This window comes from Geotrypetes seraphini, chromosome 9, assembly GCF_902459505.1.
Source record: "Geotrypetes seraphini chromosome 9, aGeoSer1.1, whole genome shotgun sequence".
NCBI classification, from domain to species: Eukaryota; Metazoa; Chordata; class Amphibia; order Gymnophiona; family Dermophiidae; genus Geotrypetes; species Geotrypetes seraphini.
In genome coordinates, this window is record NC_047092.1 from 12848098 (window position 1) to 12874759 (window position 26662).

Here is a 26662-nt window from a genome sequence, read left to right on the forward strand (position 1 = left end):
GCAGTGTGATTCTATCTCGTGCTACCAAAGGTTCCTTGGTTACATTTTGTCCTCCAAGCACCATATATTCCCTCAGAGACCAGGTTTGGGGGTTTTTGCCCAATGTTCATGTTTGGCTCTCCTAAAGGCATAAAAAGCAAGGATACATATCTAAGAAACTAGAGCCGATGCGGCCTATCCAATGCAATTTTCTGAATCAGTGCCCCAAATTACCCCACAAACAGGTCAAAAAACCCAAGGCAGCAAGAAAAATATATTTTTTTTATTGGCCTGTGTTATTAATCCATGATTTATTTTATTCATGTATTTAAAAATGTGTATACCACATATAACTATGCGGTTTCCATACCACATACCGTATTTGCCGGCGTATAAGACGACTGGGCGTATAAGACAACCCCACAACTTTTACAGTTAAAATATAGAGTTTGTTATATACTCGCCGTATAAGACTACCCCTTCTTCCGATTCGCGACCCCCCCCCCCCAAGCCGGCAAAAACAGCTTTGCACCGCAGGCCCAGCCGCCCAAGACGAGTCGGAGGCCCCTACCCGCCACATCCTGCACGTGGGCAGACTCAGCACAAACGCTGCTGATGGCCCCAATCGACACGCTGACCTCCCCGCGCACGCTGACCATCTTCTCTCTGCCTGCACTTTCCCCGCGGCCCTCTTCGGCGACTCAGCAGGGGCAGCGATCAAGACAGGCTGCAAACGTCGGGACCTTCCCTCTCTGAGTCCCGCCTATTTTGTTTCAACTTCCTGTTTCCGCATAGGCGAGACTCACAGAGGGAATGACCGCCTGTCTTGATCGCCCGAGGCTGGGAGGAACAGAAGATTTCTGCAAACACCATCGGGGCAGAAAATTTAACGGGTCCATCTCGCTGGTCCTGTGCGGACCGGCAGGAATTTTCTGCGGACCGGCGGTTGAACAACTGTGATGTAAACAAGTACCCGGCGTATAAGACGACCCCCGACTTTGGGGAGGATTTTAAGGTACTGAAAAGTCGTCTTATACGCCGGCAAATACGGTACATAAAATCTTGTTTCCCTGCGATTACCACATATAACATATAGACATGGTTAAACAACATCATTAATCATCCCTGTTATAAACAGGGATAGAGTGCAAATTCAATCAATTCAGAAATACAAGCAAGCTTTAAATCAAACATTGCTGTCAAAAAAATTCTAAAAGGCGATTATCAACTGAAATATACCTTAGCGTAAGAAGGCGTTGGATAATAATTGAGTTTTCAGCATTTTCTTAAAATTCATCCTCCCCACACAAAAACGCAGGATACCCGGCAAGGCATTCCATAGTTCTACGCCAGCCACAGATATCACCGATGTTCCGATCCTAGCATGCATAGTCGACATTCCACCCTCCAAACTTAATTTCATCCCATTTACATCTCTAAGCTCTCTTCTCGGTTTATGGATCTCAAAGAATTCTTGTAAAATCTTTGGGGAAGCATATCAGTCCCAGTCCTTGTGCAAGCTTCCCATCTTGAATGGGATTTCTACAGGTAGACGTCAAATAAAACATAATCAGAGGCCATTGAACCATGTCTGCTTAAGGTGATGTGTCAGAGACGGAGCCCATACCAATCTCGCGCTGCCTTGGAGTACATATAGCGGAAGGTGAACACATGCACACTTTTCTCTGAAGCAAGCCACTCGGGTCTGCTTACCTGTTTCTCAGACATGAGGAAGAGATACTCGTGGTTCAAAGAAAAGGCCATGTCCCGTAAGATAGGGCCAGCATCCACCACCTGGATGATCTCATACTGCAAAGCACCACTGCTGGGACTCTCCACTCTGATCTGCAAAAAGAGAGAAAGAGGATTCAGGTTCTTCATTCTCAACTGTTTCTTATCTTTAAAGTGCATTGGGGGTAATTCTGTTAACTTGGTCAAGATGTAGGAACCACAACAAGGCATGCTTAAAGCTATTTTAGAATGGCTTCAAAGATTGCCTAAGCCAGTGTATCGCAAACTGAGCACCGCGGCACACAATTCCAGGTGTGCCGCGAGACATCTGAGGAGGAGAGGCACCAGCGCTGGCTGACTCGTGGCGAGAAGCACGTCCTACAGGCAGTCAGCCAGCGCCGGTGCCTCTCCTGCTATCTGCATCTCTCCCTCTCTAGAACCCCACCACCGGCGGCAACAGGAGTCTCAGAGTCGCAGCTGGAGCACATTTGTGCATGCGCAGACATCTACATGATGATGTCACATGTGCATGTGACATCACATCAACGTCCGCGCACTTCTGGATGCCCTCCAGCTGCGGGCCCGCGTTTAGTGTGCCACGGCTTTTAACAGGTTTGCGGCACACTGGCCTAAGCCATTGGAAAACATTAGCGCCAAACTGTTTTCAGATTCCGAGGGGCCACGCAAAAGTTCTTAGACCAACCATGAAGGGAATGATGCGGAGCCATGAAACCTACAAGTTATTCCACACTTCTCTCAACGGTTTTCATTTCAACAATATGAAATTAAAAGTGTCAAGAAAAGTTTTGAATAACTTGTAAGTTTCGTGGCTCCGCATCATTCTCTTCTTGGTTGGGCTGAGAACCTTTCAATGGCCCCTCCTACTGTGATGTCATAATGCTTAATTCCACCAATGCCTACGAGCCAACCTCACTGAAACGAAAATTGTCAAGAAAAGTGTGGAATAACTTGTAGGTTTCATGGCTCCACATCATTCTCTTCTTGATTGGGCTGAGAACCTTTCAGTGGCCCCTCCTACTGTGATGTCATAATTCTTAATTCCACCAATGCCTAAGAGCCAACCTCACTGAAACGAAAAGTGTCAAGAAAAGTGTGGAATAACTTGTAAGTTTCATGGCTCCACATCATTCTTTTCTTGGTTGGGCTGAGAACCTTTCAGTGGCCCCTCCTACTGTGATGTCATAATGCTTAATTCCACCAATGCCTAAGAGCCAACCTCACTGAAACGAAAAGTGTCAAGAAAAGTGTGGAATAACTTGTAGGTTTCATGGCTCCACATCATTCTCTTCTTGGTTGGGCTGAAAACCTTTCAGTGGCCCCTCGTACTTATGACAGAAAAGATTCTCATTCTGGCGATACCCACTTATAGATTACTTCCATTACCCAAGAAAAGGGAGTGTGTGGTGCAGTGGTTAAAGCTACAGCCTCAGCATCCTGCGCTTATGGGTTCAAACCCACCCTGCTCCTTGTGACCCTGGGTTAGTCACTTAATCCCTCCCCCATTGCCCCAGGTACATGTTAAACCATTCTGAGCTCCCTGGGGAGAACGGTATAGAAAATTGAATAAATAAATAAGTCATGTCCAAAACCAGTCTTCAGCACTAGCACTTCCTGCCCTCCCTAGGGCACACCACACCAGTCATGTAGCCTAGCAAGTTGCTAGTTTTGCCTACTGGTTAAAAAGCATAGGTGGAGACATAGGAGCCAGCTCCGTGGGTGTTGTGGGTACTTGAGCACCCTCAACGTTAAGCAAGCTCCTTGACTGTGTCCAAGGAGGGGCCATTTCTGTTGCCTTTGGCACCCCCAATCATTTTGAAAAGTGCGGTGGAGAAATCCCTTTACCTGACCAAGAAGACAACCATTACTATACATTACTGTGGGTAGAGCATTAAGGGGGGGGGGGTGGAAATCAAAAGGTTACAATGAGTCATGGGTCATAGATTTCATATACTGCCTTTCTGTGCTACAACCAAAGCAGTTTAAATAGTGCAAGCAGGTATTTTTTCTGTTGATAGGTAGGTTCACGATCTAAATTTTCTACCTGAGGCAGTGACCTTACCCCCAAAAGCTGACAACAGTGGTCCCCAAACCCGTACGATAGGGGGCTCTTCAGCCAGTCAGGTTTTCAGGATATCCTATATGGTATCCTCCCTCCCTTTATCCCTCTTTCTTGGAATTCCTCAAACCCTAATACCACCAGATCCTCCCACAAATTAAAACTATCCTTCCCCCCTCGCTAAAAGGCATTTCCCACACAGGAAAGCTAGGGACCTCCCTCCACTTCAAAATCACTGAGCTCTGGAACAACCTTACCTCCCCTCTTCGGAACTTGAGCTCTCTCCAAGTTTTCCGCAAACATCTGAAAACCTGGCTTTTCTCAAAAAATGTAAGTCTCCCTCCAACTTAGGAATCAAGGAAACTCTTATATCTTGGCATCCCAAGTCCTCTAAATTTTCTTCACACTTCTACCTCTAACCCTCTGTTGTAGTTCCTTCCTATTTCTCCTACTGTAAACCGCGTCGAGCTCTACGAACGTGGAGATGATGCGGTATACAAACCTAAGGATTAGATTAGATTAGATTAGATCCACAATGAACATTAAAGAGAGAGGTTGCAATGCAATGGATGACTATTGTAGATATCCTGAAAACCTGACTTGCTGCGGAGCTCCCCAGAGAGGTTTCAGAAGAACTGGTTTACTCCAATTTTAAGCAGAAGTAGCCAAATAAACTTTTTGATGCTCATAGTTAATCCAATAAAAAAAGTGTTGGGGTTTGTTTTTTTCTTTTATGATTTTGTTTTATTTCTACTTATTACTCTGTTCATAGTGTAAATGATGAATAAGCCACTCAAAGTATAGTGTCAGGATCAAAAGTCTACGCCTACACTGCCATAGCAGCTAACACTAGCTAATTGGCTTTCAGAAAGAACGACTTTCCTCTGGCACAGCAGGAATACAGCAGCGTATCCCGTAGCACCAGGCTCAGCATAAGTGTCAGCGAAAGAACGGTAGAAATAAAAGTCAACAAACCAGTAGATGAGATCTGCTCATTGGACTCGCTCGACACATCTGTGCTGAGCTGATGTGAGCTCTGCTCCCTTCATCAGCTCAGTGCAGTGTGAGCTAAGGATCATGTTTCAAGAATATGCAACGTGAAGGGTTTATCTTTCTGCACCATCCTGATGGAGGGAGCTTATTAGAAAACTGGTAGGGGCAGACAGCCAGAGAATTTTCAATCTGGGTCATTTTGCATGTTTAGAGTTTTATTTTTATTGTTAATTAATATCTTTATTGGGAGCAAACAGTATAGCTAAAGCGCAACAAACATATGTTCTCTGAAGAAAAAGACAAGAATCCAGAACAGAAGTAAACACAAGAAGTCCAATCAAGAGAGGAAGCATCAGTGAGCAGCCTGCAGTGCTCAGCCACGCCAGGGCAAACTGGCAGCTCATTTTCAAGAACCCAACCCCGGCTAAGAACCACCCAGCATCCCCTCATCCCTTCCCTAATCTACAAAAGTAAGAGAAAACGAAAAACCCAAGAATCACCACACACCATTCACTCCACTCACTGTATCGGGCGATGGTGCGCCCGCATCTGGAGTACTGCGTTTAATACTGGTCGCCGTACCTTACGAAGGATATGGCGATGCTCGAGAGGGTCCAGAGAAGAGCAACAAGGATGATAAAAGGCTTGGAAAACCTTTCATATGCAGAGAGGCTAGAGAAGCTGGGGCTCTTTTTCCTGGAAAAGCGGAGACTTAGAGGGGACATGATAGAAACTTACAAGATCATGAAGGGTAGAGAGAAGGTAGAGAGGGACAGATTCTACAGACTGGCGGGGGCAACAAAAACAAGAGGGCACTGAAAGAAATTGAAGGGAGACAGATTCAGAACAAATGCTAGGAAGTTCTTCTTCACTCAGAGGGTGGTGGACACCTGGAACGCGCTTCCAGAGGAGGTGGTAGAGCAGAGTACGATTTTGGGATTCAAAATGGGATTGGACGATTTCCTGAAGGAAATATAGGCTAGTAGTCCAATCCCTAGTACTAGGTCTATTGGACTACTGCAACATACTCTATCTGCCTTGCCCTGCAACAATGATAAAACAACTACAGACAATCCAAAACACTGCACTCAGATTCATCTACTCACTGAGAAAATTTGACCACGTCACCGCGGCCTACCTGGACTCACACTGGTTGCCAATGCAAGCACGACTTCAATTCAAACGATACTGTCTATTATTCAAAGCAATAAATGGCACAGCCCCCAATTACCTAAACAACCGCCTGTACCAAAACGCCACAACTAGGCAAAGAAGAACTAAGACCCCTTTTACCTACCCCCCCACTCAAAGGCACCCAGCGCAGGAAGATATTTGACAGTCTGCTGGCGACGCATGCAGCGAAACTGGACCACACTATCTCCAACCTGCTGATAACAACAAACCACTACAAATATTTTCGCAAAGAAATCAAAACCCACCTATTCAAAAAATTTATACAGATGGCTTAACCCCCAAACAGACACCCCTCAACGTAATTCCCCCCTCCTCCCCCTTCACCAGTTCCCTTCTCTTTAGCATCAAGCATGTCAACTGCTTCCCTAACGGTATATCTACTGGATCTGCACTATTTCCTACTTGTACAGCATCTTGTAGCTCTTGAAATATACAGCTCCATTATTCTTGTAACTTCTCCTGGAAATGACCAGAATCCTCTCTGTAATTATCCTGGAAATGTCCAGTTGTCTCTTTTGTAATGCGCCCAGAACAGCAAGGTTGAGGCGGAATAGAAATCAGTAATGTAACGTAATGTAAGGATTACTATACAGGATATTACGCGATTAGGGAATAAAATGTTTTAGGTCAAATATCACTTACAGGTCATGGACTTGGGGGGTCACCGCGGGAGCGGACTGCTGGGCATGATGGATCCATGGTCTGACTCGGCACCCCGCACCCCTCCCCACCCACCCCAATCCCAAAGCGGATTACAAACATAGAATGCATTATAAATATATCAAGCCAGGCAAAACAAACACATAAAATCCTAAAACATTTCCTGTCATCCACAGTTTTCAGTGTCCGTTTTTTCATTTTGCAGAACAAATGGCGCTTATAGGCGTCTTGGCTTTGTCCAGGCTTGGAGAGCGTTTTTTTCATTACAAGAACAACATTAATAACGGCGTGTACGCTCTTTAGAAAGCACGTGCACATTTCACAAAGAAGGCGCTCTCTTCCCGGAATCCGCACTGTCTGCGCAGAGGGCACGCTCTTTTTTCTACTACTGTAAAATTCAGACCCATGGCCCCGCTCCCAGCCTGGCCCCATTCCGCCTTGTTCCACCCCAGCCCCGCCCCCTCAACCTGTTCTCGTGCCCGGAGCCGCGTCGAGAAGGCATCTGCGCATGATGTCACTGCGTTGCAACCGTGCATGCGCAGACGCCCTCCCGATGCGGTCTCAAGCTGGAAGCTTTTTAAAACCCGGAAAAAATGCCGGGTTTTGAAAATCCGTTCGGACATGTCCAGGAAAATCCAGACATCCTACTCTTTCCTAATCGTCCACATGTACAAATAGACCAGACTTCGTAAAAAGTGTACATTCTTTTGAAAGACTGCTCACCGTTAATGACAAACAGAAAAGAGAAAACATGAACTTTGGTGGGATTTTTCAGCTCACTTTCATTTCACAACACCACGGAAAGACGTGGCTTAGGTATTTTACATTGCCAGTGCGGTCTCAAATGAAGGCAGATCCCTAAATACTGGGGGCTCTGGTGTTGGAGGCTGCCAAAGTCCTCCAAAGTGCACTATGGCTGTCACTTTGGGTGAGAGCCTATGGCAGTTCTCGTCCTATGGCAGTGGTCTCCAACCTTCTTCATGTAAAGGGGCGCAGTGTGAATTAGAGGTCTGCATGGGAACAGGGATCGTGGGAATCCCGCGGGTCCTGCGGGGGTCCCGCGGGAATCCCCCCTAACCCACGGGACTCCCATGGGGACCCCCCTCTGGCCCACGGGGACCCCCTTCTAGCCAACGGGACTCCCACGGGGATGGAAGGCTTTGGAAGCAGGGTTCATACATATAATATAATGGACACGTCCATCTTAGTAAAAGAGGGGGTTTATAAGTTAATTACCTGAACAGAAAACCAAAAAAGGGTTCCACCAAAGAGATTCCACAAGGAAAACAGCAGCGCAAACACAAAAGAAACTGTGGAATTGATGATCCTGTCAGAAGTAATTGCTGCTTTTTATGGGGATGGGTGGGAATGGAGGTAATTCCTTGCGGGGATGGGTGGGGACGGAGAGGATCCTGGCGGGGACGGGCGGGGATGGGTGGGATTTCTGTCCCCGCGCAACTCTCTAGTGTGAATATGAGAAAGCTCTGAGGGCAATAAGAAAATTTCAAGCGTGCATACGGTGGCGTCACGAGGGTAGGGGGTGCAACCCATAACCTCTTCTCTGCACCCCGCTCCTTCCGTGCCAACACCCCCAACCCCCCGCTCCTTCGGCTCCACACTCTTTAAATCTTACATCCCCTCTTAGGAATCTGAGCTCCTCCAACTCTTCCGTAAACATCTGAAAACCTGGTTATTCTCAAAAATGTAACTCCTCCTCCCTCTCTGGTTATTCTAGTCCTCTAAATTTTCTCTTCATTTTGCCTCTTCCCTCCACTGGAGTTCCTTTCTACCCTAACTCTTGTTAACCGTGTCGAGCTTTACGAATGTAGAGATGATAAGGTATACAAACCTAAGGTTTAGATTAGATTAGATTAGATCTTTACCAGCCTGCTGCTTGTGCTGGCTCTCCCTCTGACGTCACTTCCTGGCCCTGTGACCCAGAAGTGATTTCAGAGGGAGCCAGGCTGGTGCGAGCAGCAAGCTAGAGTAACATAGTAAATGATGACAGATAAGGACTGGAATTGTCCATCCAGTCTGCCCAACCATACACTCTCTATAAATTAATTATTTAATTAAAATTGTTCTATTTTTTTAGATATTTCTGGGTCCGAAACCCAGAGTTCTGACTGGTACTGTGCTTAGATTTCATCTACTGGAAAGTTCTTTTTATTATATAAACTTATACCAAAAAAGCATTACAATTCAATACATTACAAAGTGACAGCAGCAAATATCATACAAATAATACAAACATAAACTGACATTTCACTATCCCCACACCGAACCTGTACATATGAAACTAAACATCCCCAAACCCTGTACACAAAATGACTAGAAACCCCCCTCCCTCCCAGCAATAAATAAACATAAATACAAAAACTCAGTTAAAACAAAAACTGTAACACTCGTCAGGGAGGCTGAAGCCGCACCCCCTTCCACAATAAACGCCACTGCTGTTCACTCCTCCTTTTTCTCTCTGCTTCTGCAACTTGGCACACTGCCCGCACCACATCCATCGCCACTGTGTCCGGTGCCAGCTGTCGCTGCCTCAGCGACATCTGGCAACGTGCCATCCAAATGAAATACTTCAGTATGGATAAAATAATTTAAAAAGTTTCACCATACACCCTCTTCCCCCCACCACCCCCATAAACCCAATCCGCATAACTCAGACTTTCAAACAAACCCACCTGAAACCCCAAATCCCTGGCCACCCTCCTCCCCACCTCAACTGAAAAGGGGCAAAAACACAAAAAATGTTCCATTGTCTCTAACACTCCCTGGCACTCCCCCCTTGGACACTCCCTGTCAGTCACAGGTCTACACTTTAGATTCGCCCGGACATACATCTTGCCATGCAGTGCCAGCCATGCCACATCGAAGTACTTAGGGGGCAGGCGTGGCATCGCCACATAACTGAGTGCCTGCTGTTGACGTATCCCCGGGCAATCCTTCAGCAGAGGTTCCACCGCATAACACTGGTGCAGCACTCTTTCCATCCATTTCTTCCTCCCCTCCACTACTTCATCCACCGTTACCCTCCAACTCCTAACTAAACGGGCCATGTCCGCCTGACCCGGCACCCCTGCCAAAACCCCCACCACCCGCTTCTTCCCTATTTCCACTCCCCCCAACCAGTCTTTCCAAAACACTGTACCCCACATTTGAACACTTTCTACCCATGCCACCCTTTCCTGCTGTCCCCTCACCAACCCCCCCAAATGGAACTGGAGGAAGAGGGAGGAGAAAAAAAGAATGGGGTTCACCATCCCCAAGCCCCCTTGTTCTTTTGCCAAATACGTTACCCCCCTCTTTATTGGATTTAAGCGGTTACCCCAGAGGCACTGAAAAAAAAGACTATACATCGTAGCGTGCAACCCCTGCGGGAGCAAACACACATAACTAAGGAATAAGAACAAAGGAACCAAATATACTTTCATTAGACGCACCCGTTCCAGAAATGTCAGCTTCCACTGCTTCCAGGCTTCCACCTTCTGCCGCCCTTCCTGGATTTTTCCCTTCCAATTCTCCATTTGATACACCTCATCCCCACTGAAGACAACCCCCAGCACTCTAACCCTCCCCTCTGGAGGCAAAAACCCACTTGTACTCTCCACCTCCCATGCCGGATCCCCGAGTTTCAATAAATGACTCTTTTCCTGGTTAATGCACGCCCCTGTGGCACCTGAATACTTTCCCAGTTTTTCCTCCATCCACCTAAACTCTCTATTTGAAGACACAAACACAGAGATGTCATCGGCATATGCCACCACCCTGACCTTTGTGCCTTCCCCCATATCTATCCCTGTTAAACCCCCACCCTTCTCCAGCCGCTGCAGCAATGGATCGATGGCAAATACATATAGCAATGGACTTAAGGGACAGCCCTGTCTCACCCCTTTCCCAATGGAGAAACGCTCCCCCCTCCACCCATTCACCAAAGGAAAGGTTGCTGCCTCCCTATACAGAGTCTTCAACCCCTCCACAAACTGCACAGGAATCCCATACTTTGTAAGAACCCCCCACAAATATTTGTATGGCACCCTATCAAAGGCTGTGGCTTGGTCCAAACTAACAAGCACCCGCCCCCCCCTGGGCCCTCCGACCCCTCTCAACTGCCTCTCTTACTGTTACCGCTGCTTCTATCGCCCCCCTCCCCTGCACGCCACACATCTGTGCTGGTGCCAGTACTGATGCCGCCACCTCTCCCAGTCTTGCGCACATCATCTTTGCTAAAATTTTCCTATCTGTATTAAGCAAAGAAATCGGCCTCCAATTTCCCACCCTTGACCCTTCCTTCCCTGGCTTCACAATCAAAACCAATACCGCCTCCCTCATGGACCTCGGCAGAACAGGCTGACAGCTAAGCTCCGTAAACAGCCGCACCAAGAAAGGTATCATCTGCTCACAAAATGTCTTAAAAAACTCGGCTGTCAACCCATCTGGACCGGGTGATTTCCCTCTGGTCAGGCCGGCTATCGCCCGTCTTACCTCCTCCACCGTCCATGGGCCATTCAGCGCTTCTGCCTGCTCCTCTGTTAACCCTCCCCCCACCCCCGGGGTCCCCTCTATATATTCCTCCCACCCCTCCCTTTCCTCTTGCCCAACTTCAAAGAGCCCCCCAAAATGCTCTCCCACCACCCTCAATATCCCTTCTCGTGACTCCTGCTCTATCCCCTCATTGTCCCACAAACTCCCCACCTTCCGCCGCCTGACCCTCTCTTTGCATGCCCTGAAAGGGTCCGGTGAGATGAAATGCCCATAGTCCCTCTCCCACACTAAGGACCTATATCTATCGTACTGTAGTGCTTCAATTTTTCCCTTGAGTACCTGAATCCCCTCCCCCTTTTCACCCCCTTCCATCCTCCAATTTAATTCCTTCCTCAGGGCTACCAGCCTCCCCTCCCTATTTTGTGATGCCCTCCTACTTATTTTCTTGAAAAAAACCTTGATCCTACCCTTCACAACCTCCCACCATCCCCCCAATGACCCGTACGCACTTACAGTAGACAGCTGGTCTGTCCAGAACTCCCTAAAGGCCTCCTGTACACTCTCCTCCTGGAGCCATGCATTGTTGAGCCTCCACAGACCCCTACCCATAACTGGGTTCTTCCCCCCTACCTGTATGCTCACCAAAGCGTGATCTGTAAATTCAACATGCTGCACTTGGGGAGGGTCCTGACAGTCTTCCCTCCTTACAAAAAACCTGTCAATACGACTGCGGCATTTACCCCTGCCAAACGTAAACCCCCCTTGCTTCTCAAAAACTGTATAAATATCAACCAGCCCTGCCCCCTCCCCCACCTGTTTCAAAAATAATTCATCATATCCTAAAGAAAATTTCCTCCCTTCCCTATCCTCCTGCCTCACCACTGCATTAAAATCCCCTCCCCACACTACCCTCCTGGCCGTGTATAAATATGGTCTGATCCGGGAGATTAGAGCTTTACGCTCCCACTTCCTCTGAGGACCGTAGATGTTCACCAACCTTACCTCCTCTCCCTCCACCCTTACATCCAATATCTGCCCCCTCCCCCCACCCAATTCCACCACCCTATGCACTTCCACCGCCCTGGAGTTAAACAGAATTGCCACCCCCCCATAAGCCTCCTGGGCTAATACCCAGTATGACGGCCCCCATTTCCAGTCCCTTTTAGCTTTCCACAATAAACTTGGGTGGTCAACCCTTGTTTCTTGCAACATGATAACATCCAATTGTTTGGAAGCCAGGAACTCATAAACCAGAAACCGCTTTCTCTCCGTTCGGAGACTAGCAACATTCAAAGTTGCAATATTCAAACCGGGACCCCCCATCATGACACTAATTTAGATTTCTTCCCCCCCTTCTCTACGCTCCCTTCTTCCATTCCCCTCTTCACCACCACCCCTGGCGGGACTGCCTCGCCCTCCACCAGAATCAACTCTTCCCCAATTCCTTCCCTTTCCTTATCTTCCCCTTCCTTAATCACATCCCTCCCCACCAGCAAAACATCCCCTCCATCTACTTCTATACCCTCCTTCCCACCCACCTCTGTATTTAGAAAAGCCCCTCCCCCATCCCCTTCCTCTTCCACTGTCTCAACCCGCAACCTCTCCAGAATCACCACCGGGTATTCCTGCTGCCCTCCCTCCCGACCTTTCTTCCCTTTCCTCTTCTGGGACACCCCACCTCCATCCTCTTCCTCCTGTGCCAATACACTAAACCTATTAGTATCCTCAACCCTATCTCCCCTTCTTTTCCTCTGGTGTTTCCCCACCTTCTTACTACGTACCTTTTCCCATGTACCCTCATCCACACCCCCACCCTCTCTCTCCCCCTCTGCTTCCTGCACCAGCCCTTCACCCTGCCTCACCTTTTCCTGGCTATCTTCCTGACCACCCTCCTGATCCCGTTCCTCCTCCTGGGCCCGCTCCTGCGGTTCCTCCCCTCCCCCATCATTTTCTTCTCGCCACCTGTTATGTGCAGCCCTCGGACACTTGCTGAACGGGTGCCCCAGACATCCACACAAGTTGCAGCGAATGAGGTTACACTCCTCCCCAATATGCCCCTTCCCTCCACATTTTACACACATCAGGGTAGGACACACCATACTTAGATGCCTAAACGATCCACATCGAAAACATACCCTGGGCTGCCCCTTGTAAAAACATTGGATGCGCTCTCTCCCAATGTATGCCACTGGTGGAACATGCTGTATCACATTACCCACTTGACTTAGCTTCATGCTGGCCGTCCATCCACCAGCCCAGACCCTACTCACCATGATCTTCACTAATGGAGTCCGAAGCACCCCATACCGATTCAACCAGTATGTCAGGTCTGAACTGGGGATGGACTCATTTCTCACCAACACTGTCACTTGCACAAGGTCAGGCTTACTCACAGGTATGGCTTTAAATTCTGCCCACTGCTCCCTCCCCCTCACCCCCTCATATTTTTCCCAAAATAACTCTAAACCCCTCTGTCTCTGGAAACTGATGTCATACTCCGGAACCATTACCGGATGAATACAGGCATACAGGTCCTCAGGGATGAAGCCCAAACCCAGAACCATTCTCAACACCCTGTCCCTTGTTGGCATATTGCCCACCCCCACCCACTTCAACTGAACCACATTTCTTCTCTTGAAAATACCCCCCTCTCCTCCTCCCCCGCTACCCCACCCCCCACCACCATTCCCATTCCCTCCACCATCCTCCCTCCTCCCCCCACTCTCCCCTTGCGCATTCCCCCTCCCCCGAATCCTACCCCCCTGTCCCGATCCCCCAGCCACCACATCTGCAAAAGATATTCCCCGTTTAACCCCTTTCCGGGCACCATGCCCACCACCACCAGATCCCCCACCCTCTCCCACCCCCTCCCCCTCCCCCTCCCCCTCCCCAACACCCCCATTCACATCCATAGGGATCTGTCCTGCATTCAGTTCTTTCAACTGCAGTTCTTTAGAACAAGGCAAAACTTGCTTTGTCCATTGCTGCCGTTGTGTCAGCACAGCTTCATCACCTACAGCCACCTCCTGCTGTATTTCTCTCTGTAGATTCTCAGGTTCCAGCTCCTGACTCCACTCCACTCCTTCCAACACACTGGAAACACCTCTTTGCTGTACTCTGCACTTTGAATTAGGCTGAGTTCCCTCAGCACAGCTCAGAGAAGACTCCACCCCTTTCTCAGTCACATTCTCAGTCACACAAAAGATTCCACCCACCAGTTCTTGGGAACTCCTCCCCTGAGCTGCATTCTGGGATTTTCCTTGCCGATGGAACTCAGGTGTTTCCAATCCAGGCTGCTGATCAATCACTTTCAAATCACATTCCTCCTCCTCCTCCAATAATTTTAGCAAGTTACTGGGCAAACTAGTCTCAGCTGCCTGCTGTTCCAGCACTCCCTCAGGTGCTTTTATTAAAGTTTGTGGTAGCTCAATTTCTGTTTGTGGTTTCTCAGTCCCTGCTAATGCTTGCTCAAACTCTATATGAAGTTTTTCAGTCCCTGCTTGTTCCAGGTAGTTCACTCTTTGTGTGGCTTTCTTCTTCCTGCGCTCCTTTATCCGTCCCTCCTCCACTCTGGTTTCTGCTGTGTCTGCACTCTTTTCCCAGTTGTACCAATTCAGGCTGTCTCCCAACTTTTCTCCAGTAGCCTCTGTGGTAGCTTTTTCTTCCACTGCTGTGGGAGTTTCCTGCACTTCTTCCAACTGTCCTGCTTCTGCACAGGGTTCTTCTGCAGAAACTGCTGCCTGTAATTTCCCCTGGTGTCCCTGCAGCCCTGCCATTCTCTCTCTGTTCCGATACACTTCAGCCATGGGGTTAGACACATCTTTTGTAATACCAGCCATCTCTGTTATGCAGTTCTCCACCTGCCGCTGAAGGTATTGCTGTTCTTTCTTATACTTTTTCTTTTGCTTCTCTGGAGCCAGCTTATACAGAGTGGACACCATACGTTGTTTCTTTTGTAAGTCCTGCAGCTTTTTCTCCAGTCCAGCCATCCCCTTAACTGTTAATATGGCTCTTGTGGCCAAATCCATGTCCTTCTGTACCTCCTCCTCCCCACTGAAAATATCCTCCTCTGACCCTTGTGAGTCCTCCATATCCTCCACCACTGTAACAGCCTGGGCTTTCTTCCTGCCCATCTCCACCTCCAACTCCCAGGCCCTGTCAGACCCCTGTTGTACCTTCATGCTCCTTGGTGTCAATTCTGGAACAGGAACCCTTCCTCTAGGAGCTCTGGGGTCTGGCTCTTCTGGCCTCCTCCAGCCTGATGGCCCAGGCTTTTCACCATCTGGTTCCCTCCTTCCTTCCATAGTAGGCCCTCCAAACCAGGACCTTCCCTGGGAAGGGACCCCAGGCTTCATAGCTCTGCCTGGGGCACAGAGCTAGGCCCAGCTCCCACCTTCCACAGGCCTCTGGTTCTCAGTTGCAGCTCTCTCTTCAGCTCCTCTCACAACCAAAGTCACACACAGACTGGTTCCATCTACTGGAATCGCCGTCACAGTTCACTTCAGCCCATCGAAGCCCTCTCCAGCCCATCCTCCACCAAATGGCCATATACGGGACACAGACCGTGCAAGTCTGCCCTGAACTGGCCTTAGTTCCTTCAATATATACCTATTTTCTGATTCGAGATCCTCTGTGTTCATCCCACGCTTGGTTGAACTCTGTCACTGTTTTCTTCTCCGCCACCTCCCTCGGGAGCGCATTCCACGCATCAACCACCTCTCCGAAACAATTTCCTAACATTGCTCTTGAGTCTACCACCCCTCAACCTCAATGTATGCCCTCTGGTTTTACCATTTTCCTTTCTCTGGAAAATATTTTGTTCTATGTTAATACATTTCAAATACTTGAACGTCTGAATCATATCTCCCCTCTTTATATTTTCATGCTGACTAAGATTTTAAAGAGGTACGGGGAGCAAGGAAGGGAGGGTGCGAGGATGGCATGGAGGGGCAGAGAGGTTCTGGTGCCCCCCATACATACAGTAAACCCCCTCGAATTTATTCCCAAATCGCGGACTCACTAATTTGCGGTATTTTCCAACCGCCACTTCCTTATACAAAAGTCATGGTTACACCAATCAGGAGCTGCTTTGACACGCTATCTGGTGTGTCAAAGCAGCTGCTGATTGGTGCAGCCTGACTTTAGTAACAGGAAGAGGCGGTCGGAGCATACCACGAGTGATTTTCTGCACCCACCCGCGCCTCAGCTGCCCTCTCCTGCCTTTTAACAGGTAAAAAACCATATTTACGGTTTTTTGAAATTCGCAGGGGTCCCTGGAACAGAAACCCCTCCCCCTCCCCACAAATTTTGGAGGAGTACTGTATTACTAATTTTGTAAACCGCCTTGACCTGCCTGTTCAGAATGGATATTAAACACTGAAAATGAATACTAATTGATTCTATAACACTTCACGGATATATTTTTAAAACTCACGTCATTTTGGATCGTCAACAGTAGCAGATTCCATAAATGAGACTGTTTTGTTTGCAGTTACTGTATCAAGAATAGGGTTACCAGATTTTCGTAAACGAAAAGCCAGACCCATGCCCCCCCCCCAGGCCCGTCCATTCCACCCGAGTCATGCCCCGTTCCTCCCCCAGCCCCGCCCCCTCAACCTGTTTGCTCCTCCGGACGTCACTCATTGCTAGAGGCTTTTCAAAACCCGAAGAAAGTCGTCCTCAAAAAGGAGGACTTGATCGGGGAAATCCAGACGTCTGGTAATCCTAATCAAGAGGGCAAGATTGAAATGAACACATTTACAAGATCTGAAGAACATTTCAGCCAACTGTTTGAGGGCTGCAATGGAGGACATTCAAGGTACTGAAGGGAATAGACTTAGTAGATAAGGACAGGTTGTTCACCCTCTCCAAGGTGCAGAGAACGAGAGGGCACTCTTTAAAGTTGAAAGGGGATAGATTCCGTACAAATGTAAGGAAGTTCTTCTTCACCCAGAGAGTGGTGGAAAACTGGAACGCTCTCCCGGAGGCTGTTATAGGGGAAAACACCCTCCAGGGTTTCAAGACAAAGTTAGACAAGTTCCTGCTGAACCAGAACGTACGCAGGTAGGGCTAGTCTCAGTTAGGGGGTTAGTCTTTGACCAGAGGGCCGGTGCCTAATCGGACTGCTGGGCATGATGGACCACTGGTCTGACCCAGCAGCAGCAATTCTTATGTTCTTATGACCTGAGGAGTTGCATGCTGGAGACCACTGTCCTATGGGGCTGCACTATCTAGTCTTAAACTTTTATCTATAAGAGGTACAGAAGATGTAAGGAAGAGGTTGGAGGGACTCTACCTCGTCGCCCTGAGCAAAGTTTAAAATATGGTGTATGAGTCACATTGGGGAACATTGAGAAATGGGGATGAATGTTCTCCTGTGATATAGGAAGGGAGAGATTCAGGCTCAAAATATAACTGAGTGAGCCAAATACAATACTTAGAAAATGAAGATGGGAAGGGGGTTGGAGCTGCCTAGAACGTGGGGTGGTGGTGGGGGGGGGGGGGTATAAGCAGTTGCTTCCACTTATCCACTAACCTCACCTAATGAAGGAAGCATAGTTCTGAAAATTCAAAGAAGAGCAACCAAGATGACAAAGTGGATGGAACTCCTCTCGTATGAGGAAAGACTAAAAAGGTTAGGGCTCTTCAGCTTGGAAAAGAGACGGCTGAGGTGAGATAGCACTGAAGTCTACAAAATCCTGAGTGGAATAGAACGGGTACAACCAGATCGATTTTTCACTCCGTTAAAAATGACAAAGACTAGGGGACACTCGATGAAACTGCAGGGAAATATTTTTTCACTCAGAGAATAGTTAAGCTCTAGAACGCATTGCCAGAGGTTGTGGTAAGAGCGGATAGCGTAGCTGGTTTTAAGAAAGGTTTAGACAAGTTCCTGGAGGAAAAGTCCATAGTCTGTTATTGGGAAAGACGTGTGGGAAGCCACTGCTTGCCCTGGATCGGCAGCATGGAATGTTGCTACTCTTTGGGATTCTAGAATCTTGTTACTCTTTGGGATTCCGGAATCTTGCTATCTTTTGGGATTCTGTATGGAATGTTGCTACTCGTTGGGTTTTAGCCAGGTACTAGGGATCTGAATTGGCCATCGTGAGAACAGACTACTGAGCTTGATGGACTATTGGTCTGACCCAGTAAGGATATTCATCCGAAACTCGTTTGCTGGACTGCATATCTAAGTAAACCAACCTAGCAGCCCCATTGTCTTAAACTCGTAGTATAAGAATAGGGAACAGACTTAAGGAAGCCCTTCTTCTCAGAATGACCAAGGATCTATGCTCTGCAAGGAACCTCCACCACCAGGGAACTGAAGCTATGCAAAGAGAAAAAAATCAAAGATGAACAGTGCTGAAAGAATTTAGCAATGAGGCCTGCTCAATCTAGACAATTTAAAGTTTTCTTAAAAATAATTTATTTCTTTATGTAGGAGGAGCATAGCCTCACACCACCTTGGATGAATCTTTCACCTTGGGTGAATTTAATGAATCCCGATAAGTACCGTATTTTCACACATATACCGCGCACCTGTGTAAAACGCGCACACGGGTACAGCACGCGGGAAACTGTAATTTATGTAAATAAATTTTTATATACCACGTACACCCGTATACCGCGCATGCCGCCCCGACTCTCCCGTCGCCGCCTGACTCTCCTTTCGCCCGCCCCCACTTTCCTCTGGCCACCCTGACTCTCCTTTTGCCCGCCACGACTCTCCTCTCCCCCTTGAAGTCCTGTCCCCACCCTGAAAGCCTGATGCCCCCCCACTGACGTCTGATTCACCCCCCCGCAGGACCGCTCGCACCCCCACCCCGAAGGACCGCTCGCACGCACTCGCACCCGCACCCCCACCCCCACCCCAAAGGACCGCTCACACCCCCACAGCCTCCCGACCCCCCCCCCATCATGTAGAAGCTCCTACCATTGTCCTACTGCTTCCTCTGCTGGCGGTCCCGGCCCTTCTGTGAGCCCTGCGTCTGCGCTGCTTCCTCTTCCAGCGGTCCCGCCCTTTCTATGACGTCAGAGAAAGGGCGGGACCGCCGGAAAAGGAAGCAGCACAGACGCAGGGCTCACAGTAGGGCCGGGACCGCCAGCAGAGGAAGCAGCAGGACAACAGTAGGAGCTTCTACATGATGGGGGGGGGGGTCGGGAGGCTGTGGGGGTGCGAGCGGTCCTTCGGGGTGGGGGTGCGAGCGGTCCTGCGGGGTGAATCAGACGTCGGGGGGAACTATGTAAAAAAAAAGTTGTAAAACGCGCTCACGCGTATAACGCGCATGGTTATGCACGGTTTGTAAAATCGTGTATAACGCATGCGTTATATGCGTGAAAATACGGTAAATACATTTAAACATATACATGTTCCATTTTCAGTGAGTCAGATGCAGAAAAGGTTGAAAATGGCAGAAATTTTGAAAAATTCTGTCTTTTCCCACAAAATAATACTGAGCTGCATGTATGCATATGGAAATTATCTGCCCTTAGTAAAATTACCTTATTTCACTAATAGTGGTAAAGGTAAAAATATCTAAGATTATTTGACACACTCTTTCGATTCAACTATTTTCTAGGTGATGTCAAATCAGTAAATTTGATAGTTGCTATTGGGGTGTTTTTTACATACATATAAATCTATCGTATTAATTTACGCAGCTGGTATTTTAGCTCTAGATCTGAGGCTTTTTTCCCACCTATTAAATAGAAGCTTATATTAATACGATAGATTTATACGTATGTAAATATAAAAACCAAAAGCAATTATCAAATTTACTGATTTGACGCCACCGAGAAAATAGTGGATAGAAAGTGTGCTCCTACAGAAATAGCAAAAACTGTTCGTATGCCTCTGCAGGGCTCCGATCTGCTAGGATTTCTCTCTGGTTCACTGGGTCCCTAAAGAGGGCGGGAGCTGTGTGAATCCCTCAGCGCCCACAGCCAGCTCCGGTTCTCCGATCATCTGTCTGAACTTCTGTGTGACCCCTTGCTGAAACCCATTCATCTGCTTTCACACAAAGGGCCGGCTTTGCAGCTCCCATATGGCGAAACCCCATATCAGTGTGAATGGTGCAATGTCCGTTGAAACTTTTCGGTGTGGCCATGGCAAATAAATGAACAATGGAGACCCAGAGAACAGAGGAACGGTGTACGAGGGCGAGGACAGAGATAGGTGATATGGGCAGGTGAAAACTCTCCTCCGGTCTACTGGGAAAATGAACCCTTGTTTTATTTCTGTTTCATCTCAACGTGAGGCATTCCACGAATACAGCACTGAAGTTTCCTGCTTAACTCAGCATGCAAACAATCCCCCTCAAAATGAAAAAAAATTGAGCTTTTCGTCGGTGTAAAATAACAACTATTTACGAGTGCTTTTCAGTCTTAGGTCGAAGACCTACCTGACTATTCTAGTTTTTAGGATATCTACGAAGAATATCAGTGAAATGTAATGCATACTTTGCAGATCTAGGGTTATCAAATGGCTCTAGAAAAAGGAGGACGGCTTGAGATGTCCAAGATGTCTTAGTCTGTCCTCCTTATTTCCGTTACTTGCAATGGAAGTAAAATCTGGATGTCTCAATCCATCTTCCTTTTACTGCAACCATATGGTAATCCTATGCAGACCTTTTATTTACCAACAGGTTATCGGTTAAGTGTTAAACCAGAAAAGTGGCATACCATCAAATTAAATAAATGAGCCTCAGACAGCCAAGAGGCACACAAGTCCTCGCTGTATTTTAAAAGCTATAGCAAAACTTATTGACTCCTCAACCATAGGCTCGTCTTGCAGTAAAAAAACAAAACAAAAAACCAACTCATCGGCAAACACCAAATGAGAAAAACCTGCGCTTACCCACCCGATGGCAGAGCACAAATGTACCCAGCTTTTTAAGGCAAACACAGCAACACAAGGACGTAGTGAAAGAAAAGCTTGAAAAACGTGAATGTAGTCAACCCTTCCACTTAGCTTGAATAGCTGGCTTCTTTGTAGTGGACTTCTCCACGCTGGGAAAACACCACACTATGAACGGGCTAATTTGCCCTAAAGGTCTACTACCACTGCCTCGAGCCACTCCTAGAAGAGTGACAGAAGTCCACCCACACTCAACAAGAGCCTTGTTTCACAATCAATCAGCTGCTTCAGGAGATAAGGGTTTTCAGCAAACTTAGATGAACTACACTGCACAAAGCAATGTCCTGTTTACTTCACTACGGCAAATGACTCAAAATATGGCCGATGGCAAGACGAGCCTATGATTGAGGAGTCATTAAGCTTTGCTATAACTTTTGACTTGTGTGCCTCTTGACTGTCTGAGGCTCATATATTTAATTTGATGGCATGCCTCTTTTCTGGTTTAACACAGTTAACCGATAACCTGTCAGTAAGTAAAATGCATAGTATAATCCACCTAGAAATGAAATGATAGTGCAACTAAACTTCAATGCCAAAAAATGCAAGGTCATGCACCTTGGCAACAAAAATCCATGTAAGACTTACACTCTTAATGGTGAGATCCTAGAGAGAACTGTAGCGGAACGAGACTTAGGGGTAATCATCAGTGAGGACATGAAGACTGCAACTCAGGTGGAGAAAGCTTCATCTAAAGCCAGACAAATCATGGGTTGCATACGAAGGAGTTTCGTTAGCCGTAAGCCCGAAGTCATAATGCCATTATATAGGTCCATGGTGAGACCCCATCTGGAATACTGTGTACAATTCTGGAGACCACATTACCGCAAAGATGTGCTGAGACTTGAATCGGTCCAGCGAATGGCCACACGGATGGTCACGGGGCTCAGGGATCTCCCGTATGAGGAACGGCTGAATAAATTGCAGCTCTACTCCCTAGAGGAACGCAGGGAGAGGGGGGACATGATCGAGACATTCAAGTACCTCACGCGCCGTATCGAGGTGGGGGAGGATATCTTCTTCTTCAAGGAACCCACGTCAACACGAGGGCATCCATGGAAAATCAGGGGAGGGACATTGCATGGCGACACCAGGAAATACTTCTTCACCGAGAGGGTGGTGGATCGATGGAATGGTCTTCCGATGCAGGTGATTGAGGCCAGCAGTGTGCCTGATTTTAAAGCTAAATGGGATCGAAAGGTGGGATCTCTTCGCAAAGGGAGGTAGGGAGGGTCATTGGTGTGGGCAGACTTGATGGGCCTTGGCCCTTATCTGCCGTCACTTTCTATGTTTCTATGTTTCTATGAATATAAATCCTTCAAATAAATAAAATTAAATTAAAAATGCAGCCTAGACAATCACGATATGATTTCGGAGAAAGAAATAGTTAAAAAATAGGGAGTTGGCAATGTTGTTCAAAGTACTTGGTTGAAGTACTTAAGTAAAAGTAACACTAAATGTATCTTTTAACACTTAAGTATAAGTACAGTAAAGAACACATTTAAAAAATTTACAAAAGTTATTTCTTGACATATACTTTTTGAGTAAAAAGTAAAAGTATCGTAACAATAAATGCAACTATTGTTAATGTTTATTGTTCTACAATTCAATCCACTTTGCTTTTAGTAAAACTAAGGCCCTCTTTTACTAAAGTGCGCTAACCGATAAGCGCATGCTAAACGCTAGCGCGTGCATGTTAGACTATGGATTCTAATCAGTTAGTGCACCTTAGTAAAAGAGAGGGTAAATTTTGAAAATGACTGCCATTCGTGCAAGCGTGCTTAGAAGCCCAGCTACAAAAGTGTTCAACAAGTGCACTGACAGAAAGTGGCTTGCTCAGTCTGAGTAAAAGGTTCCTTCAAATCAGGCGAGGCTGCAATATCATTGATTTCTTCTGACTGGGCCTGCAGACGTTGATCAGGGACTCAAGACAAAGTTAGACAAATTCCTGCTGAACCGGAACATACTCAGGTAGGGCTAGTCTCAGTTAGGGCTCTGGTCTTTTACCTATGGGCCGCCGTGTGAGCGGACTACTGGGCACAATGGACCACTGGTCTGACCTAGCAGCAGCAGTTCTTATGTTCTTATGACTGAGAGGGGACATGATCGAAACATTCAAGATAATATAGGGAATAGACTTAGTAGATAAGGACAGGTTGTTCACCCTCTCCAAGGTAGGAGAGGGCTCAGTTGGTCTTTTACCTATGGGCGCCGTGTGAGCGGACTACTGGGCACAATGGACCACTGGTCTGACCTAGCAGCAGCAGTTCTTATGTTCTTATGACTGAGAGGGGACATGATCGAAACATTCAAGATAATATAGGGAATAGACTTAGTAGATAAGGACAGGTTGTTCACCCTCTCCAAGGTAGGGAGAACGAGAGGGCACTCTCTAAATTTGAAAGGGGATAGATTACGTACGAACGTAAACAAGTTCTTCTTCACCCAGAGAGTGGTGGAAAACTGGAACGCTCTTCCAGAGGCTGTTATAGGGGAAACACCTTCCAGGGATTCAAGACAAAGTTAGACAAGTTCCTGCTGAACCGGAACGTACGCAGGTAGGGCTAGTCTCAGGGCGCTGGTCTTAGACCAGAGGGCCGCCGCAGGAGCGGACTGCTGGGCACGATGGACCACTGGTCTGACCCAGCAACGGTAATTCTTATGTTCTTATGTAATCTCTGTCTGAAGCAAACATCTGTATAGCAAAAAATACTTTATCATCATCATTATCATTATCACCTACATTAGAAGCACTGTGGTCTAATTCATCATTTGCATCTTCATCTTCATTATCATCCTCATAGTGGCCAGTTACAGGGAAGGCTTTCACAAAGTTGGAATCGTTGTCTGTTGTTGTTCTAACAATTTTTTATCTGAAGGCAAACTCTGTCTGAATATCACTGAGAATTGACGCAAGAATGTCAAATGTGTGGGAACCTTTTAGTCTTGGGGCCAGATAAGTAGATTTCCTCGCCAAAGATAATCAATCTAGTCATCTCAATGTAAAACTTTCCTTCGGATGTCCAGAAGTCTGTCCGTTTCACTCGTTCTCAGTCTCTCTGTACAACACTCTGATCCTTCCTGTTTTATCTGTTCGTAATCCTGGGGTCATCTTTGACTCCTCTCTCTCTCCTTCACCGCCCAGATACAACAAATTGCTAGAACCTGCTGCTTCATCCTCTATATTACCAAAATTTGACCCTTTGTCTCTGAGCACACTACCAAAACCATTATCCACGCCCTCATCATCTTTCGCTTAGACTACTGCAACTCACTACTCTCAGGCTTAGCCATCTTACTCCCCTCCAATCCATCTAGAATTCGGCTGTATGATTCATATTCCGGGAGAGCCGCTCTACTCACGTTACCCCTCTCTTAAAGTCACTTCATTGGCTTCCCATCCATTTCCAAATACAATTCAAACTCCACTTACTGCCCTACAAATGCACTCACTCAGTTGCCAATCACTATCTATCTTCACTTATCTCCCCCTACAATACCCCCTGTGAGCTCCACTCAGCAGGTAAGTCCCTCCTTTCTGTGCCCTTCTCTTCCTTTGCCAACTCCAGACTCCGTCCCTTCTGCCTTGCAGCGCCATATGCTTGGAACAAGCTGCCAGAATCCCTACGGCAGGCTCCGTCTCTGGCAGTGTTCAAGGTCCAGTTAAAAGCCCACCTCTTTGAGAGCACTTTCGACTCTTAACTCCTCTCACCTTGGGTTCTACATCCCCAACCCTATATTTCATGTCTGTCTCTCCAAGTTATATTGTAAGCTCTTCCAAGAAGGGACTGTTTATAAATGTCAAAATGTATAGCGCTACTTATGCCTTTCAGCACTATGTAAGTGATAAGTAGTAGTAGCAGTGGTAGAGACATATTTGCTCACCGAGAATGCTTCAGCCTTAACAAATGCTTCAAAATGGCCCCAACTCATCGCTATTCTGTTTGGCTGGAGACCAATAACCAGTTTTCAACAATCACAGGCAACTTCACTATTCTCTTAGGCCATATTCACTTCTAACAAGTGCAACGTCGGGACGGCATCTACACATGTGCATAACATCATCACATCACATCCACGCATGTGCGGATGCCGTCCTGACTCGCGAACATGTTTAAGGGGTGGGGCTGGGCAGAACTAGACGGGCATGGAGGCGTGGTCACAGGTCTGGATTTTCCTTTGGAAAAATCTGGTAACCCTAGTGTGAGGAAAGGGTGAGTTTCCTGTTTCTCTGTTTTGGCTGTTTAGATTGTAAGCTCTTTCAAGCAGGGACTGTCTTCTTTGTGACTCTGTACAGTGCTATAGAAATAATTCATAGTAGTAGTAGTAGTGTGAAGAGTTTCAGTCTTTGGGAAGCAGAACTGAGCTTGTGATGTCATAATGCCTCAATCCACCAATAAGAGCCAACCTCATCAGTGATGTCACAATGGCTTGATTGACCTGTACTCCCCTCTGCCTTCCATCCCAGCCAGCAGATTAACTGTTCCCCTTAATTAAACATAAGAATAGCCTTACTAGGTCAGACCAATGGTCCATCAAGCCCAGTAGCCCAATCTCATGGTGGCCAATCCAAGTCATTAGTACCTGGCCAAAACCCAAGGAGTAGCAATATTCCATGCTACTGATCCAGGGAAAGCAGTGGCTTCCCCCATGTCTTACTCAATAACAGACTAAGGACTTTTCCACCAGGAGCTGGTCCAAACCTTTCTTAAAACCAGCTACGCTATCTGCTCTTACCACAACCTCTGGCAATGCGTTCCAGAGCTTAACTATTCTCTAAGTGAAAAAATATTTCCTCCTATTGGTTTTAAAAGTATTTCCCTGTAACTTCATCGAGTGTCCCCTAGTCTTTGTAATTTTTGATGGAGTGAAAAATCGATCTACTTGTACCTGTTCTACTCCACTCAGGATTTTGTAGACTTCAATCGTATCTCCCCTCAGCCGTATCTTTCCAAGCTGAAGAACACTGACCGTTTTAGTCTTTCCTCATACGAGAGGAGTTCCATCCCCTTTACCATCTTGGTCGCTCTTCTTTGAACCTTTTCTAGCATCACTATATCTTTATTGAGATAAGGAGACCAGAATTGAGCGCAATACCCCAGATGAGGTCGCACCATGGAGCGATACAGGGGCATTATGACATTCTCAGTCTTGTTAACCATTTCTTTTTAAATAATTCCTAGCATCCTGTTTGCTTTTATGGCTGCCACCACACATTGGGCGGAAGGTTTCATCGTATTGTCTACAATGATACCTAGATCCTTTTCTTGGGTGCTAATCCCCAAGGTGGACCCTAACATCAGGTAACTGTGATTCAGGTTATTCTTCCCAATGTGCATCACTTTGCATTTGTCCACATTAATTGTATCCATGACATCCTGTTTGTTTGCCTTGGCTGTTTAGATTGTAAGCTCTTTTGAGCAGGGACTGTTTTATTCTTCTTTGTGACTCTGTGCAGTGTTGCTTGCGTCTGGTAGTGCTATAGAAATGATTAAGAGTAGAGTAATAATCCACTGTTTGCATGACAAGATTTGCAATAGCAAAATCCTGTTCGGTTTTCCTGTTTGATTTGGTTTACAGAGGAATCGTCATTTAGATCTTGTTTCCACTTTTTACTTTTAACT

General features: G+C 47.0%; 1 protein-coding gene across 2 annotated transcripts in view; it reads right to left on the bottom strand.

Annotated features, from left to right (window-relative positions):
* The window catches only part of PLXNA4 (plexin A4), a 1110463-nt gene that overhangs the window by 596414 nt on the left and 487387 nt on the right, over positions 1-26662 (bottom strand). For both annotated transcript variants that reach the window (XM_033958729.1, XM_033958728.1), the window contains exon 4: positions 1693-1824. In XM_033958729.1, the coding sequence (XP_033814620.1) occupies positions 1693-1824 (132 nt within the window). The remainder of the gene's footprint in view (positions 1-1692; positions 1825-26662) is intronic.